Here is an 18,480-nt window from a genome sequence, read left to right as displayed (position 1 = left end):
TTGAGTGTATCGGTAAAGTTATATTCGGAAAGAATAAACCAGTTTTATTAAGTAAAGACTTGTGTCATTAAAATTTCGTCGGAACGATGTTACGGAAAAATCAATTAACAAACGAAGACGTAACAATATTAACAATGACTATTTCACAGTATTGGCTGAGCAAAACTAAAGTTTATTGTACTTATAAAACCACCAAAATTGCTGTATAAGTGTTTATGGAGTGAATCAAAATTTCACTCTTTCAACAAATTTATCTTAGTAAGTAAGTGACTTTTCCAGACAAGCATAAAGAAACAATTATGAACCTTATCGTTATAATTCTTACACAGAACTCTTCCACTTGTGGTCTCAATGATTGCTATCTTGTACTGAAAAGGATACTATTCATTGGCACCAAAAACAAAAATCCATAAAACAAATTTCACATTTTGGGTATTCAAGATTCAGAGAATTACAAAAATAAGTATATGTGCAACAACCATTTCTTTATCACAGAACAATTTTAAATAAAGGTATTCTCCTCACAACAAGAACACTGCTTTCACTAGAACTGTATGTGAGGGTTTGATTATATTTTTGTTGATGTAATTTTTAAATGTGGTACTAAAAAACTGGAGTTCATAAAGAAAAACTTATTTTTTCAATAAGGGGCAGCACTTTTAATATATAAAAACATTAAAGTTTATATCAGTAACACTTATGAAAATTTTGAGCTCTGCTAGTATATAAAATGAACAATGAGCTACCTTGGGTGTATAATTAGATTTGAGAGTAGGTTGGTAGAGATCCTGATCAGTAATAAAATAAAATCGGGTATATGAGTGCCCCACATTCGGTATTGCTGCTGCACAAAAAATGTAGCTAATAAAAAGGAAACAATCGTATACAGTAAAATGTTTTTTAAATTTTATAAAGACAAGTAGGATCGATATATATGTAACCTAGCTAACTATAGTAATAAGAAAGTCAAAACTACAAAAACTGAGTTGATTAAAATTTATAAAATTTAACTCTACTTTGGTAAATCACTGTAATTATGTTAGTCTAAGCCAAAGTAAGGATAAAATATACTGACTTCCAAATCATACTTGCCACCACACTTATAGCTATTGCTCAACTACCAAGGTTTCTTCCTTTGCCCATCCAAGCATTAGTTTGATTTTTCATAACCCACTCAATTACCCATGGCAATATTTCTCTCGTGACACTCTCTACCTACATCAATGTGCCTTCTATCCTGGTGCTGTATATAAGCACTTCATCTAGATAATGTTATCACTTTTTCTCGACAAAACATCACTAACAAGTTCCCAGTATTATGATCGTTTAGAGATACTTTGAATGTTATCCATCTTATCTAGTTGATTTTCGTACTAATAATAATTTAAAACAGAACTTATTTTGATTGGCAAGCCAATTTACTGTATGGATTCCCAGTTTAATATTTCCGGCACTAAGGCAAATCGGGTCTCTCCTATCCCACCTCTGATATCTATTGTCGCATAACAATCTGGGGGGGGGGTCACTTTCAGTTGAAACTGTCGGTGATTTTAATTTGTAGTGAGATGGAGACATACATTTTGTTCTATGGTGTTCCTCCAGGGGGCTCTGAGGTTGCAATTGAGGGCAATCCTTGACATTCTGAAGAGAATTTAGATTTGCTTTTTCCTGCACCTACTTTTAATCTGTTAGCTTTTCAGTCCCTCTGTGGGACAGTGGTAAGTTTGCAGACTGGCAGTGCTGGGGTCTGGGGTTTGATTCCCTATGATGGACGTGGCAGATGAGCCAACGTCGCCTTTCTCTAACAAAACAAATTTATCTGACAAAATGTTGCTCCAATCAATGGTAATTAACACAGTCTTTAAATGACCTATAAAAACTTTGGGATAAGCTACCTTTGATTTGTTTTCTTCTGTTGGTTCATCGAGAGTATAAGGTTTTGGGTCTTTTCCCGATTGCTTTTGACCCTCCACCTTACTTTATAGCTGAAAGGTCTGGGAGCAAATTTTCAGTTTTTCTCTCTATCCATGTATATTGAGGTTCATGCTGGGAGGTTTACTTCTCAGTTACGTGAAGGGACAATTATGCCTTATCTAACATGGTTGTCAGAACTTCATGATATAGCCTACCACCGCCAGATGGAAGCATTTTCCAACTCACAATTAAAACGACTGCTCCTCGAATTTCGAGGTTCTAAGGCGGAATTTGAATTAACCTGAATATAGCAATATCCCCTGAGGGGAAGAGGAAGTCTATAAACTTACAACTCTAAAATCCAACATTTTGTTTTTCTGTCACTTCACTTTGTTGGAAGACTCTCAGGATCACCACCTTCACTGATGATGAGCTGGATCCATTGTTAGCATACACATTGATTCAATTGTTGGCTCCTACAGGGGATCATAATTCCATCCGTATTCATGGGCCCCGACCTTCGACATCAGCCCCTCAGTACATTGGTACCCAGAATAGATTCTGTCTATATATATCCCAAGGTTCTGCTGCTCAGTCAAATTGGCGGAAGTGGTGTCAGTGATTATTGTATACTTTCAAGGTCTGTGGGGACTTGGCGCCAATAATTTCTTGTTGTGTGGGAACCTTAACCACAGATCCTGGAGCACTACAGGTATTTGAGTCAGGATTAGTCATTCAGTTCACATCTTCACCACTATTATCCACCCAACCTGTAGTGTTTCCATCTCTTACAGTTCCTTGCGATTTGAACTTGGTTCTAGGGCTATCAGATTTTTGTTGGAAAGGGGGTAGTGAGAGAGTCATGCTAGTTATTTTGAGGTTTTATTCCCATTGGTTGTTGGGCCTCTGAAGATAGGAGATTGGAGTGCAGCCATCCATTTTTATCCTCTATATCAATACCTAGATTCTCCAAGGTTCACAAGTGACTCATTCCTCAATCTGAGTTAACAATTTGTACTGGGATTGTGGGTGTACAAGTTCATTGTAGTCAACTCCTATCTGCACATTGCACTATTGATGTTTTTTTGTGCACAAGGGTGTTCCAGGTTTTTACTTTAGGACTTGCATAGATGTCTGGTTACTGTTGGCACAATCTCATTAATTTTCATACCATCACACCCTGATTCTATTTTCAAAAACAACCAAGGCAGGCTTAATTTTCAGGGCTGAGACTTCTATTCTTGCTCCAATTCCATATGTCACCAAACTGGGTATTTTTTATCTCGTCTCTCAGTTGGGCTCAGCTGTCTTCCATGCAGCTCAATGCCCTGGAATAGGAAGCCTGACTCTTACTCACCCCTCCTTCTCCCACTGCATGGATGGTTCTTTCTCTTTGAGAATATGGGCATTACTGGAATCCCTCATGCCTTTTGGATGAGAGCACAAGAGACCCTTTTAATGGTCTTTATACAATCAGGGGATCATAAACATCGATTCACTGGATTCCCAGTTTCCTTAGTCAGAATCATTCTTCAATCTAGAGGAGTTAAGTCAGGACACAACTAATATATGGTTTTCTCTACCGCTACCTCATCCAAAGTTCCATCTCTTCACGAATGCCTTGCTTCTGGAATGGGGTGCATATACCAACAGTCAGGAATTCCAGGGTTGACATATGGATAAAGAAGCTTACTTACAGAATATTTTAGTCCTTCTTGCTCTTCATAAAGCAATGCTTCATAGTCTAGGCTTATTAAGTAGAAAATCGTCAGGTTTCACTGTAACAATTTCGTGGTGGTTTCTTATGTTTTTCATCGAGGAGGCACTTTGTTCAGGGATCCTTGTTTTCAAATTTTCGACCTCCTTTCTCAGGGCCATTCTTATCTTATTACCCTACTAGCTTGCCATGTTCCATCGATGATGCCTGCAGTAGCTGGTCAAATGTCTCAATCCAAACAGATTCTTCTGACAGAATAGATGCTGCACCACAAGATTCTGTTTGACTGGCTCCTATTTTGCAACTCTGATTGGTGGGTTGACCTCTCATTGGATCACCCAACTACTGGCAATTTGGTCTTCAGTACCTCATTTTTGGGCTTTGGCAGTGGATGTATTCTGTCAGGACAAGATTACAACTCAAGGCCTTCCCTCCTCTTCATATGTTACCCAGGGTACTAAATATGATTTTTCCAACCCATTTTTGGGTCCTGTTGATAGCACCAGATTGGCTGCTACACCATGGTTTCTCCTTCTATAGTACCTTCCTGAGTGTCCACCTTTTCTACTTCTTCTTAGTCTATCTCTGTAGAGGCAAACATGATCTGACATGGTACATCTGGCTATCGAGAAGCTCAAGCTGCAGGCATAGAGATTTAATTGTTTAAATTCTATGGTTGCCATGTATCAGTCTCAGTTTTTGCTTTGTCCCGAGGTGAACACTTCCCAACAGAAATGACACACATATGAGCAATAGTGTATCGAGAGGAGGTTGAACCCATTTCAATCAGAAGTGTTAACCATAACTAATTTTTGACTTGGCTGTTTTGCAGCATTTTTTGCATCTTCCACAATCGCCCTGTTTAAGGTGGAAATATCGATTACCATTTGAATATCGCGGCCTAATATTCTTTGAGTCCCCAGTCCTCTCAGGATTCCTCAAATCCTTTTGGACCCTTGATCCCAAATGACTATTTCAGTTATTTAACAGGTACTGTCACTGGGGTGATGTACAGAGGCTTTTCCTCCAGAGAGTTAGAGTGAATTCCTCCACTCTTAGAGAAGAGGGCGAGGTTGGGGTCCTCCTACTTGGGTCCCTGGATGTTTTTTCGTAGATATTAGTAGGAGTCGCATTGGCCTATGTGGGAGCCTACTCATAATACTGGTTCAGATTATATGCTCAGCTATCCGCTTTGGATGTGCATGACCCTTCTTTTTGATCAATATTGTACAATATTGAACAGTACATTGTTCATAGAAGAAGGTCCATTGTGTCCTTGTAATTCTGAATGTGGAGTGATTCCATCATGGGTCCTTTGTTGAGCACAATTGTTCCACATCATCTCCATAATTCTGGGGGCAATTTACCTTGCCCACATAGTTGGAGAATTAGGATGAGTGTTCTTACTTCCAGACCATATGAGTTCTGTTTCCTCAGGTTGAGTAAGGCATAGACGATCCCATCATTCCGAACCTGGGGTGTTGCCTTTCGCATTTCTTCTAGTTGAGGAGAAGGTTTGTCCACTTCAGTGTTGCTTACTTTCTCATTATGATCCTGGTGGCTCTAAATGCATCACTCTATGGCTACAGGTTGGGATCCACTCATAAGTGTATATATATATAGAGAGAGAGACAGAGAGTTTGCTGTCCAAATGCTCTTACCAACAAAGTGGGATATAGGGACCATGACCCTTTAATTCAAACCCCAAGTATTGGAACCTCGGCTATCTAGTTGGAGCCACAATACAGGAATTACGTTCTGGGTAAAGAACATACCTGTTCTGGATGTAGTACAGTTTCTCCACTTGGGTGCCAATCTTCTGTTGACACACCTATGATCTATACAAACGTTTTCCATATGGATGATACCCTCACAGGCCTTCCATCTTATCAATGTGGGATTCTAGCTGTAAGTGTGAGAAGAGGAAGATATGTTTTGGAAGTTAACATTTTCTTAAATTGAAAATGTATTTCCAATAATAACTTCCCCCTCTCATACTTTCCAGCCCTTCCTCCCTACTAAGAGCTGGTGTTATAGACTGGGATTGTGTCAGCCTCGAAAAAGGGATAACATTATCTAAATGAAGTGCTTATATACAGCACTAGGATAGAGGGTGCATTGATGGAAGGGGAGAGTGTCATGAGAGAAATATCACCAAGGGCAAATGAGTGGGGTAAAAGAGACTGGAGCAAATGAGAAAAAATCAGACCAATGCTTAGATGGGCAAAGTAAGAAACCCTGGTAGTCGAGTAATAGCTATAAGTGTGAAAGGAGATAGTTATTATTGGAAATACATTTTCGATTTAAGAAAATGTTTACTTCCACAAACAGTATTATATAGGTTCACTTTATAATACAAGGATTGGCAGGATAAGTTATGAAGTAACCTTAAATTTAACTAAACTGACAGAGTTTAAGGTAAAAAATATACAAACTGGACACACTGTGCAACAAAAATGAAACAGTCTTTATTAAATTTACTGACAAAAATATAATATGCATACTTGTATAGGACACTAGACAGTTTCCTTTTACTTTACTTGGTTTTTTCACTCAAGATGTTTTCCCATCAACCAACTCACTTTAGATCCCATATTGTAGTGTTTAAAATCTAATGTTTCATATTTAACATAAAGTGACAGATTGGTGCTACCTTCATGATTGCTCATTCTCATTCAACATAGGGTACGTTGTAACTTCTAGATATTATTTTCCCACCTCCCTGTGGGGGCAAACACAGCTAGGAAATGTCAGCTTAATGGTTTTCTTGACGATGCATTATGTGAAAACTGTATAAACTCAGAATAAACAAAACATTTTGAAAAATTCTACAATATAATAAAAAAGTGAAAAATGCACAGTATGCCTGCATACTACAATTATCAAATGCAATTAAGTAAGTAATTTGTTGAAATATTAAAACAGTTTAGTTTTTATATTAAATGGTTTATCTGCATATTTAAAAAAAAGTTTTATAGTACTTGTATTTAATAGCTTAACTCTTAGATTTATAAGAACTACATAAAGGTTTTGATAACTCAGTACCATAATAAGGGTAATACTTTTCAGTCAACTTGAAGAACAGAACATACAAGAAAAATATCGGCGAGAAGGAAAGCAGCCACCAGGTGTTTGTGGAAAATCAAGGTACATTTATTTTTCACAGTTTATTGCATTAATTGCTTGATGGATCTTTTGACTCAAAATACATTGTGTTCTAAATATATAGGTAAAACGTTATCTACCAAATAAAAAGATTAACATTGCATTTGAAAATTTGTGTTTAAAAACTTACCTACTCTCACACTACAGCTATTACTTGATTGCCAAGGTTTCTTCCGTAGCCCATCCAAGCATTGGTCTGATTTTTTTCTCGCTTGTTCCAGTCTTTTATACCCCACTTCATTGACCTTGGCAATATTTGTCCTGTGGCATTCTCCACCTACGACAATGTGCCCTCAATCCTGGTACTGTATAAAAGCACCTCATTCAGGTAATGTTTCACTTTTTTTCGACAAAGTGTTCACTAATGGGTCTTTCCGTACCATGATTGTTGGAGATACTTTGAGTATTCTTAGTGTCACTTAGTTGATTTTCGTATTAAAAAAAAGCTGGAACTATTGTTAGCATGCGCATTGATTTAATTGTCGGCTTCAACATTCATTCCTGTTGGCCTTAAATGGGCTCCTGACATTAGCCCCTTGGTATATTGGTACCCAGAATAGATCATGTCCATATCCAAAGGTTCCACTGCCTGGTCAGAATGCTGTGTTGTGGATTATTGCATGCCTTTGGGGTCTATGAGGGCTTGATTCTGAGAATTTATGAACATGTGATAACCTTAACCTTGGCTCCATGGGCACTACGGGTCCTTGAGTCAGGATTAGTCATTTAGTTCATCTTCACCACCATTATCCACCCAACCTGTAGGGTTCCATCTTCTGCAGATCCTCCAATTTTGGAACTTAGTTCTCTGGCTATCAGAGTTTGGTTGGTCTGGGGGTAGAATGAGAGAGTCGTGCTAGTTACTCTGGGGTTTTATTCCCATCAGTTGTTGGGCCTAAGAAGATGGGAGATTAGTGTGCAGTCATCGATCTTGCTCATCTATATCAATGTTTAGATTCTCCAAGGTTCACAAGTGATTCATTCCTCAATCTGACTGGGCATTTTTTACTAGGATTGTGGATGTCCAAGTTTGATGTAGTCAGCTCCTATCTGTACAATGCCATAAGGCCCAGCATGACCAGGTGGTTAGGGCACTCAACTCGCAATCTGAGGGTCACAGGTCCGAATCCCTGTCCCACCAAATATGCTTGCCCTTTCAGCCATGGCAGAGTTGGCAGTGGGTGGTGATGACTAGCTGCCTTCCCTCTAGTCTTACACTGCTAAATTAAGGATAGCTAGTGCAGATAGCCCTTGTGTAGCTTTGCACAAAAATCAAAAACAAACAAACAAACATTGCTATAATGGTGGTGTCCTGCCATTATTGACATTTTTTGTGCAAAAGGGTCAGGCACTGCAGTTCATGGTTTTTTTCCTTTGAACTAGCATCAGCATCATGCGGATTCTGCCCAATCCTATGAGCTTTTTTTTCTCACTCCATTCCTTAGCCTTGTGCGCACACCATTCAGTGGATGACTGATTACTGCTGGCACCATCTTGTCAATTGTCAAAACATCACACCCGGATTCTATTTTCAGAAACAACCAATGCAGGCTTCATTCTCAGAGCTGAGACATCTATTCTTGCTCCAACTCAATATGTCGTCAGTTTCGTTTTTGTTTTTTTTTCATCATGTATCTCAGTTGGGCTCAACTGGCTCCATGCTATGGAACAGGAAGGCCGACTCTTACTCCTCTCTCTTTCTCCCACTGCATGGATGGTTCTTTTTCTTCTGAGAATGTGGGCATCACTTGAATCCATCAATCCTTTGGGATGAGCACACAAGATATCCTTTCAGTAATTTTTATGCAAAGAAGGGATCATAAACATTAATTTACTGGATTTTCCAGTTTCCTTTTTCAGGATTATTCCTCGATCTCAAGGGATTGTTAACCCTTTTGAGATGAGTCACGGGTGAAGGGCCATGTCATCTTGTTTGTTGACTCACATTCAAAATTTTAGGGAACTACTATTTCAGGAATTTATGTCAATAAGTTTGGTATCAAACTATGTATTATAATTCAAATTTTAGTACTATATATTACTCAATTTCTTAATTTAAAAGCAAATATTAAAAAAATACAGATAAACATTAATTTTTGTGTTTCACATGGTATGTTAAATGCAGCACTGGTTCAAATTAGATGTTTGTGAAGTCAAAATACTAAGTCTGTAGTTTCGTATCAATTAGAAACTCAAATTAACGATATTGACAAGCTATAAAATCAAGTAAGAGCCTCTTATCTTTTCAGTTTGCTAAGATATTGCTTATGTAATAAATCAAACACAGTGGCACTACACCCACCTCTTTCCATTTTTGTAAATGCTCCCTTATATAAACTTCTATATATGACATGAATAACCAATTGGAAGCTCAGAATGTCCCCTAGTGGCTTTCTAAGCCATTTTAATGAGCTTGGGGGCCATTTCTTTCTTTTTAACCAATATTTCAATGAGGTAGGGTATGTCGTTAGTCTGCTTGAAATTTCATATTTTTTAAGACTAAAATATATCTTAGTTACATGGCTTGATAAATTACAGTGAAATTCTATGGTATTAATGTAGTAATTTTTGATTTTTTTTTTAGTTATTCAAATGTATATGTAAAACCTAAAAAAATATTTTGTTTTATATCCTTCACATGCAAAATTTTTTAAAGTCTTAGCTACCTACATAAAGCAGCAACTAAGTACAAAGGTCGTAACTAGAAGAGATAATTGTTTGCTTTATTTCTTTATTTACTGTTCTATGTTTTAGGATAAATATGTTTAAGAACGTATTTAAAAATATTAATAATCTATATACATATATAATGTATAATAATTGAAATGTTACTGTATTACAAAATACTAGTCTACTAAAGCAAATCCAAGACAAGTTACTTTGCACAGATCAAAGGTCAGTTTTATGTTATTTGATATGGTAACATGAGTGCATGTGAGCTGCATCATTGTAACTTCTGTATTGTTAGCTAGGCATGGGTGAAAGATCAGTATAATAAATATATATAAATCTATAATGTTATGAGATTTAAACTATTTAGTCTAAACATTTATGTTTTCATGTTATAATTTGTGTTAATTCCAGAATGAAAGAGGCATAATTTATATTTATTTCCTAATTTTTTATGGTGGTTGCGAGATCGGTCAAATCTATGGAACCCGTACAGATAAAATATAACGTTTTTTCTTAAGAAATGTTTGATAACTATCTCGACACTATAAAGATTTCCCACATGAAATTTGAAAATATTTTTAATCTTAGAATGAATATTACTTTGCATGATGGATAGGCAACATGCAAAAAAAAAAACATTGCTTTATAAACTATAAGACTTAATAAAAAATTTATTATGCATATGAAAGCATTCTAATGTTTGCTGATAATATGCTAAATTTCATTAACATTTGCTAACTAATTTAAAAGCTATAGCATGAAAACTATAACAAATACAAAATGGTTACGAGGTCAGTCCCATGTACCGAGACTGTGTTGAAAGAGTTAAGGCAGGACAATACTAAGATATGGGTTCCTCTGCCACCACCTCGAATAAAGATGCATCTCTTCATGATTACCTAGCTTCAGAGATGGAGTGTATATCCCAACAGTCAGGAATTTCATGGTCTATGCATGAATGACGAGGCTTACCTACTTGACCTTTTAGTACTTCTTGCTCTTGAAAAGGTGATGCCTCATGGTCTGTGCTTATTAAGGGGAACATCATCAGGCTTCACTCCCACAATTCTATGGTAGGGTCTTGCATTTACTGTCAAGGAGGCACTTGGTGCAGTGATTCTTGTTTTCGAATCTTGGATCTCCTTTCTTGGGACCACTCCTATCATATCACTCTACTAGCTTGCCATGTTTGACAGGTGATGAATGTGGTAGCAGATCAATTGTCTTGATCCAAATAGATTCTCCCAACAGAATAGATGCTGCATTGCAGGGTTTTCTGTTTGATTGGCTCTCATTTTGTGGGTTTGCCACTCATTAGAACACCCAACTACTGCAATTTTGTCTCCAGTATCTCACCTTTCAGCTTTGTCAGTGGATGCATTCTGTCAAGATGGGATGGGATTACAACTCTAGGACTTCCCTCCAAGTCATATGTTACCAGAGGTACTAACTATGATTTGTTCCAATTTATTGTCAGGTCCTGTTGATAGCACTGGATTAGCAGCTATGCCTTGGTTTCTGCTTCCATGGTACCTTCGGGCATGTTCACCTCTTCCACTTTTACTTTCGCCTTCTCTTTGGAGGCAGCCATGATCTGACATGTTACACCTGGCTATCCAGAAGCTCAAGCTTCAGGCATGTAGATTATGCAGTCTTTTGCTTGGCACCGGAGTTTAATTTCTGGGGTTGCCATGTATCTGTCTCAGTGGAAATGGCACACATTTCGGCAATGGTGTATTGAGAGGAAGTTGAACCTACTTTGATCAGAAGTGCAAACCATAACTCCTTTTTTGGCCTGGCTCTTTGGAAAGGGTTACGCATCTTCTACAATTACCTTATATTCTACCATTCAATACTTGAGACAAAATTTATTTGTGTCCCCAGTTCTCTTTGGCTTTCTCAAGTCACTTTGGGTCCTTTGTCCCAAACAACCATTCCAGTTACCTAATTGGTATATTAAGGTTACAATGCATGCCCTTTCTCAACACTAGTTTGTGACTTTAGCCTCATATGCCATGTCTCACCTTTACCTGAAGGTCTATTTTCCATTGCTGCTGACCTACAGACATTGCCAGTCAGTGTGTTTTGTGCTGATTGTCCACAGGATGCTTTATCACTCTACCTATGTCCTCAGATTGGTTCTTCTTCCCTAAGACATGGTAAGCTATGGAAGGGGATAAATCCTTTTCACCAATTCATCTGATCACTATTTCTCATTTCTATAACTGATCAGATTTCGATCATTTGTATTGCCTAGTTAGGGTCTCGAAGGTTTTGTTGCCCCTACTAATGCCTTTAGAGATTCTAGGCAACGACTTTTTTTATTCATTGGGATCATTCAGTTTCCCAGGATTCATTCCAGTTGCATTGACGAGGTGGGAAGAAGTTGTTACATATTGCTTATTCTGGGCTCTCTTTGAAGGCAAGGAATCTACTGCTAGTCATGTCTAATCACATTTATCACATTTCTATGTACTTAGCAGGCTGATTGAATTACCCACTGGAGGACATTGTGTCGGCTGGTATCTGGACCTCCCCCAGTACTTATATCTCACATAATTTGCATAAGCTGGCAGTATCTTCATCTGAGGGTGTTCAACTACCCCCTGTAGCTATCTTAACAACTTCTGCTAGATTATATAGAGGGGTGAGCATTTTTATTGCTACACTTGTCTCTTCTTTACTTTTCAGGGTCCCTTACCTCGTTTTCACAGGATCCCACTCTGTGGTGAGTGTTGCCAAGATAGGTGTGCTTTTATCAAACCAATTTTGAGCTAGCAACCACTAATTCAATATACTTTATCTAGGTTGCAATAGGCTCTGTAGAAATGAGGTGCTCCATAAGATCACCTAGAGGCTGCTCTGGTAATATTACTGTACTATGCTAGACTGCCACTCATAGACTATCATGAGTGAAGCATAAGGGGACCCTGCCTGTCCCTGCTGATCATTGGATTGAATAAACTGGGGTCAGTTTCCTTTTAAAAATTTAGGGAACTTGGTTCTCCTATTGCACTGTATCCAGAGCACTGTTCCTTTGGGCTTCTCAATATGTATTACCCCCCCCCCCCATCCAAATTCTACTGGTGGAGCTAGGGAGTCCTTACTGTACCCAGTTTCCAATCACTGGATTGGTGAGCAGTGACTTTTCCTCTAGAGTGTTATAGTGAATTTTCTTCACTCTTGGAGAAGAGGGCAAAGTTGGGGGCTCTTCCACCAAGGTCCTTGGATGTTTTTTCCCAGATGTCAGTAGGAGTGGCACCAGCCTACATGGGAGCCTATTATAATACCAGTTAAGATTTTACACTCGGCTATCTGGTTGGGGTGTGTATGGTCCTTCTTTTTGATCAGTGTTGGTTCAGTACATTGTTCATGGAAGAGGGTCCATTGTCTCCTTGTAATTCCAAAATGCAGAGTGGTCTCATCATGGGTCTTTGGTTGAGCACAATTGTTCCACATCATCCCCATAATTCTGGGGGCAATCTACCTTGCCCACATAGTTGGAGAATGAGGATAAGTGTTCTTAATTCCAGACTGGATGTGTTCTATTTCCTCAGGTTGAGTAAGGCATATAAGATCCCATCATTCCGAGTCATTTCTTTGGGTTGAGGACAAAGTTTGTCCACTTCGGTGCTGCTTACCTCCTCATCATGATTCCGGTGGCTCAGAACACATCACTCTATGGCTACAGGTTGAGATCCACCCACTAGCATATGTATATATATATATATATATCTTGTGGTCCAATTGCCCTAGCCACCAACTTGGGATATAGGAACCATGGTCCTATAATTCCAACCCCAAGCAGTGTAACCTCAGCTACCTGGTTGGGGCCTGGTGAATAGTGATGATAAGTCATGTAAAGTTCCCCCACTTGAGTGTCAATCTTCTGTTCACACACCCATGATCTATTTAGAAGCTTTCTGTATGAATAATGCCCTCACCATCTTACCTCTCCTGCCCTTTCTCTCCACTAAGTGCCGGTGTTAGAGATTGTAGATTGAGTCAGTCTTAAAAAAATGATAACATTATTTAAATGAAGTGCTTATATACAGTACCAGGATAGAGGATGCATTGACATTAGAGAGTGTCAAAAAAATATTGCCAAGATCAATTGAATGTGGTGTAAAAGACTGGAGCAAGGGAGAAAAAATTAAACCAATGCTTAGATGGGCAAAGGGAAAAATCCTGGCATTCAAGTAATAGCTATAAGTGTGAAAGGAGGTAAGTATTATTGGAAATACATTTTTTATTTAAGAAAATGTTAACTTTTGTTGATTTACATTCTCTTTTTAATATTCAACAAAGCATATGTTTATATTTATTTGAGGTATTCTAAAGTTTCTGCAAAGAATATTAGACAGGTCCACTTTATAACTGGAAGATTGGCAGGATAAATCATGAGATAACACTGAATTTAAGTAAACTGATTAAGTTTAAGCTAAGAAATAAACAAAGTGGATATGATATGTGGTAAAAAATAAAAACTATTTATTAACAAAGACAAAAACACACTGGACAATATCCTTTCATTCTGTTCATGAATTCATTATATGGCTTTTTTCCTTCAAGATGTCTTCCCATCAACCATCTCACTTGAGATCTCGTGTATCCAAATCTATCATTTCTTACTTAATATAAATTAGTGCTACCTATCTGTCTGATCGTTCTCATTTAATATAGAGGATTTCATAACCTTGAGATAATATCTGACCTACCAGTGAAGGACACTGTTTTCATCTAATTTTCTGCATAACATGCATCATTATAGCAGTATCTTCCATAGGCATAACAGGTATTGTCTGGAACAAATTCAACTTAACGACTTTCTAGACCATGTGTTATACAAAAACAACATAGATACAGAATAAATGAAAAGTGCTAAAAATTTGTACTTTATACCACAATTACAAAATATGTTGTTTTTTTTTGTTTTTTTAAGGTCACTGATGAACTACAGTGTATAAGTGAAGTGACCTTTAAAGTAGTTTCTCTAATTTTCTATGAATAAAGTCATGGTGTCATGGGTATGATTGCATGTGAGACATATGCTGTGTTGACATGATTTTATACCAGGTGACAGGCTTCTGTCAGTTGTGTGTAATTTTGAGTGTACCAAGGAGTCTTTTAAATTCTTGTTATGTTTGAAAGATGTAATGGGAGGGTTATTTTGTATAATTTTGGTAATATGTCTTTTGAAAGGATCTTAAGGTAAGCCCAGCAGTATTCTCTTTGTTTTTGGCTTATGGATTGTTTAAAATCTCTGAAGACATTACTCCCGGCCTTTTTAATAACATTAACAGGATAAATTCATTTTTCAAAGAAGCATGCCATTTTGTCGGTCTTGAATTTTAAATCATGATCATCAGAGCACAAATATCTAAGCCTTAATAACTGGTCTGTGGGGATCATATTTTTGGTTTCCATTGGATGAAAGATCTTGTAATTGAAATACACCTGACTGTTTATGTCCAAAAATAAAAGCACAAGTTTAAGTATTTTATATTAAAATGATTTAGAATATGCAACTCAGAATGTCACGTAGTTATGACAGCTGATGGTGGAAATGTAATGTATCAAAACATGTAGACATTGCTTGGCATTTCATATGTTGTGTGATGACACCAAAAATTTATTGTTTTAGGGAAGGGTATGTAATAGTTCTTTCTGGTGCAACATATTCATACTCTCATATTATAAAGATGTGTTCAGATTGGAAGTTTTGGATTTCCAAGATTGGAATATCTTTTATACTTAATGGTATTAGAAAACAAAGGAACTTGGATCTACTGAGGACCATTGAGAAAAAGACCTGCAACAAGTTGTACACAAATCATGTCAAGCAATGTGCAGCATCTTATACCAGGTGAGAATTCAGGAGTATAAAAGTTATTTATAAAAGTCATCCTTATGTCTCAAGCAAAATTTTGCAATATAATTAAGAAAGGTCTCTATCAGGAAATGAGTCTAACAGTGTGTGTGTGTGTGTGTGATCACAAAAATAAGACTTCCATTCATACCTTCTTTTCAACCATGACATACCTCAAGTAACTAGCGAATAAAATGGGTATTCATAGTATTCCACACAAAGACATATTTGTCATATTTCCAGATGTGGTATGGACTCTGTGTAATCAGACTGTTGAAACAGACACTAGGAAATCATTCTCCTCTTACACTAGATGGATTATGGAAAAGCATGCAGGGAGGAATTTTGCATTTTGAACAGCCTTTTGCAATGTAAGCTATCATACAGGACTATTGTCAAGATGCATGATTGTCAGGTAGAGTAGAACCATTTGTGGTAAGGTTCAAAATCATTTTATTATAACCTATTTAATATCACCCTTAATATGTTTTAATAACTCATTAAGATTTTTTTAATATTTTGCAGAGAAGAACACAAGTTGAACATACATGAGCTGAGAGGTGAGACGTACAATGGATTGGTGCGTCTGCTGAAACCAGGTTTTAGGACTATTGTACTTCTTGTAGATAAAGAGTCTAAATCCAAGCTTTTGCCCAAGTTCTACAAAATTGTCTACCCATACAGAAAGTAAGGCCAATAGTTTTTGTACTTAAAATCATCTTGCAGCATAATGGTCTATTTAAATTATGTCATTCATAATTGTGTTGACTTGTTATCATCAAATAGGTTGTACTTTTTGTTTTACATATCCAGCAATTGGTAGACTAATCTTTGGTGCTGGTGGGATGTTTTCTAAGTAAATTTTGATATAAATATATGTGCCTGTTGCTACATCACTGCCCCACCTCTGTTATGGTAAATATAACTAACTCATGTTAGGTTAATCTGTGGTAAAACTGGAGAACCTTTTCCCATCTAAATTATTTTTTGTCTTCAAATGATTGACAGATATTTAACTAATCAGAGTAATTACAATTGTGCACCAATATGAGGTTAAATTACCCATATAGCTAGGTCAGACATTGATGGGTTAAACAATTTATTAAAACTGTGGGAAAGACTTGTTGTATAGTACTTGTAACACCAATTCCATATATCTTGACAGACTAGTAAAGTAGAGTATTCTTTGCCCCATTTGGCAAAAAACAGTTGATATAGCAAAATGTTATTGGTGAGGCAAGGTATGCAGTTGCCCCAGCTGAATGTTGAGAAGACCAACAGGTACACGTATATTTGTTCAAGGTTTTCATTATGGTTTACTTAAGAGTAATCATAGAGGTTGTAATATAGCTTTGATATTTATAATCTCTTTATTTAAGCCATCATATGTGTTAGATATCTCATAAGCATGATGAAAAATTATTTTAACTAATTTTTTTTAAAGATGGTAGGAATGAAACTTACAAAGTTAAAGTATAATCCTAAAAGTTGTTTGTGATACACTTCACATTTAAATTATCTACTATTATTATTTTTTAGTGTCCAAGAATGGAAATTATTGATTCTCCTGATTTTCAACAGTAAACTTCATACTGCTGTGCAGATATTGCATAAATCAGGAGACCTGATCAGAATTTTAAAAAATTTTAAAAGTGTTGTCCACATACTTGCAATAGTAAATTGGTTTGAACTCTTGTGGTCAGTTGTACAACCATTTTTTTTCAACTTGGCAAAAAGTGGAGTCAGTCTTGAACACCATCAATTTCATCATATAACTTATCATTCAAAATGAAATGAGACTCTTTAATGGCAAAATTGATTAATTTCAAAAAACTGATTTTGGGATGCTTATTTTATTGGAATTATTGTTGTAAATCAAACTGGCACTCAGCTGTATAGTCCCTTCTAATGGTATATTAGTATTCAATGTAAAAACTGGCACAGTGAACACTACTATCAAACTTTAGTTCTTGAATTTCATGACAGAACTCAAAATTGTCTTTTAGGGTGTATTCATTTGTGGTGAATTTCTTTCAAAAGTCAACTAAGAAACTGGCCAAAGCATGATTGCAAGTTCAAGTATTAGATACTATTGGTCACAAGAGGCATCCTGCCTTATGAACTTTTGGTAACCCATAGGAGATTCATAGGTGACTCCCAGATGGTCTAATATTCCAATACTGTCCTTTGTTAAGAATGTTATCTTTTCAGTTGTAGTAAATATAGTTGAAATTTAGCCCTCCTTTTGTCAATGTGATCATTTCACAAATTACAAGGAATCACAATTTCTTCTGAACTTAAATTTAAAAAGTGTTTGAAATAACTGTTATAATTATTAAAAGCAGTCAAAGTTAAATTACTAATTTCAGTTATAACATTACTAAATGATTGTCCTGATTTGTTCCAAGTATGTTGATGTGACAGTATTTGTAAAAAGTTTTCATATTGTCAGAAACAATCTTCAAATTTAAATCTATTAGGAATACAAAATTTTAGACCATGAGCCAATTCCTTTTTCTCAACCTCATTTAACATATACTTAGAGTAATAAATATCTCTTGATCAGAATTTCCAATGAAAGAATTTTTATTTAACTGTTGCCTCAAATTGCTAATCTTATCTGAATGTTTGTTTTTCACCTTCACCAAAAATTGTATTGTTTTGTAACTGTATAAAATGTTTCAAGTATATAAAGTTTAAATAATTTGTTTCATTATCAAAGAATTTAAATGCCTCAGTAGATTTTATAACTAATGACTTAAGTAGCTGATTTTTTTGTCTTATTTTAAAATTAAGAAGCACTTTTTAAGTTGTATTGTAATGTTTTAAATACTGGAATTGTAGGATCGAAACCTTAAAATTAAGAAAATGAGGGAAACCTTAAACCATTTACATTTATTTAGAAAATAATAAATATAGTTGGTTCTTAGAAGATTGCAAATGCAGTTTTTCAGCATTTCTAAAAAAAAAGGAGTAACTTTATGGGACAAGATTTGGAAAGTCACTGGGAGGTATGCTTCCCATCCCCTTTCCATCTTGCTCTCCAATGGCAAGGAAGTTGTTGATGTCCAGAGCATTGCTGATGCTCTCAGCCAAAGCTTTTCTCGTGCTTCTAGAACTTCCGTTTCTTCCCCTGCCTTCG

The 18,480-nt window shown here is 36.5% G+C and overlaps 1 protein-coding gene across 2 annotated transcripts in view; it reads left to right on the top strand.

Moving 5' to 3' along the window:
• LOC106459946 (dnaJ homolog subfamily C member 16-like) overlaps positions 1–18,480 on the top strand; it is a 153,401-nt gene that overhangs the window by 116,839 nt on the left and 18,082 nt on the right. Inside the window, exons 8-10 of one of the 2 annotated variants that reach the window (XM_022386521.1) lie at positions 6,701–6,778; positions 15,237–15,335; positions 15,864–16,025. In XM_022386521.1, coding sequence (XP_022242229.1) covers positions 6,701–6,778; positions 15,237–15,335; positions 15,864–16,025 — 339 coding nt within the window. The remainder of the gene's footprint in view (positions 1–6,700; positions 6,779–15,236; positions 15,336–15,863; positions 16,026–18,480) is intronic. The other variant, XM_013919618.2, reaches the window with a different exon arrangement.

Source organism: Limulus polyphemus, unplaced genomic scaffold, assembly GCF_000517525.1.
Source record: "Limulus polyphemus unplaced genomic scaffold, Limulus_polyphemus-2.1.2 Scaffold685, whole genome shotgun sequence".
Lineage (NCBI taxonomy): Eukaryota > Metazoa > Arthropoda > Merostomata > Xiphosura > Limulidae > Limulus > Limulus polyphemus.
Note: the sequence above shows the minus strand (reverse complement) of the source record. Positions and strands in the feature narration are given on the sequence as shown.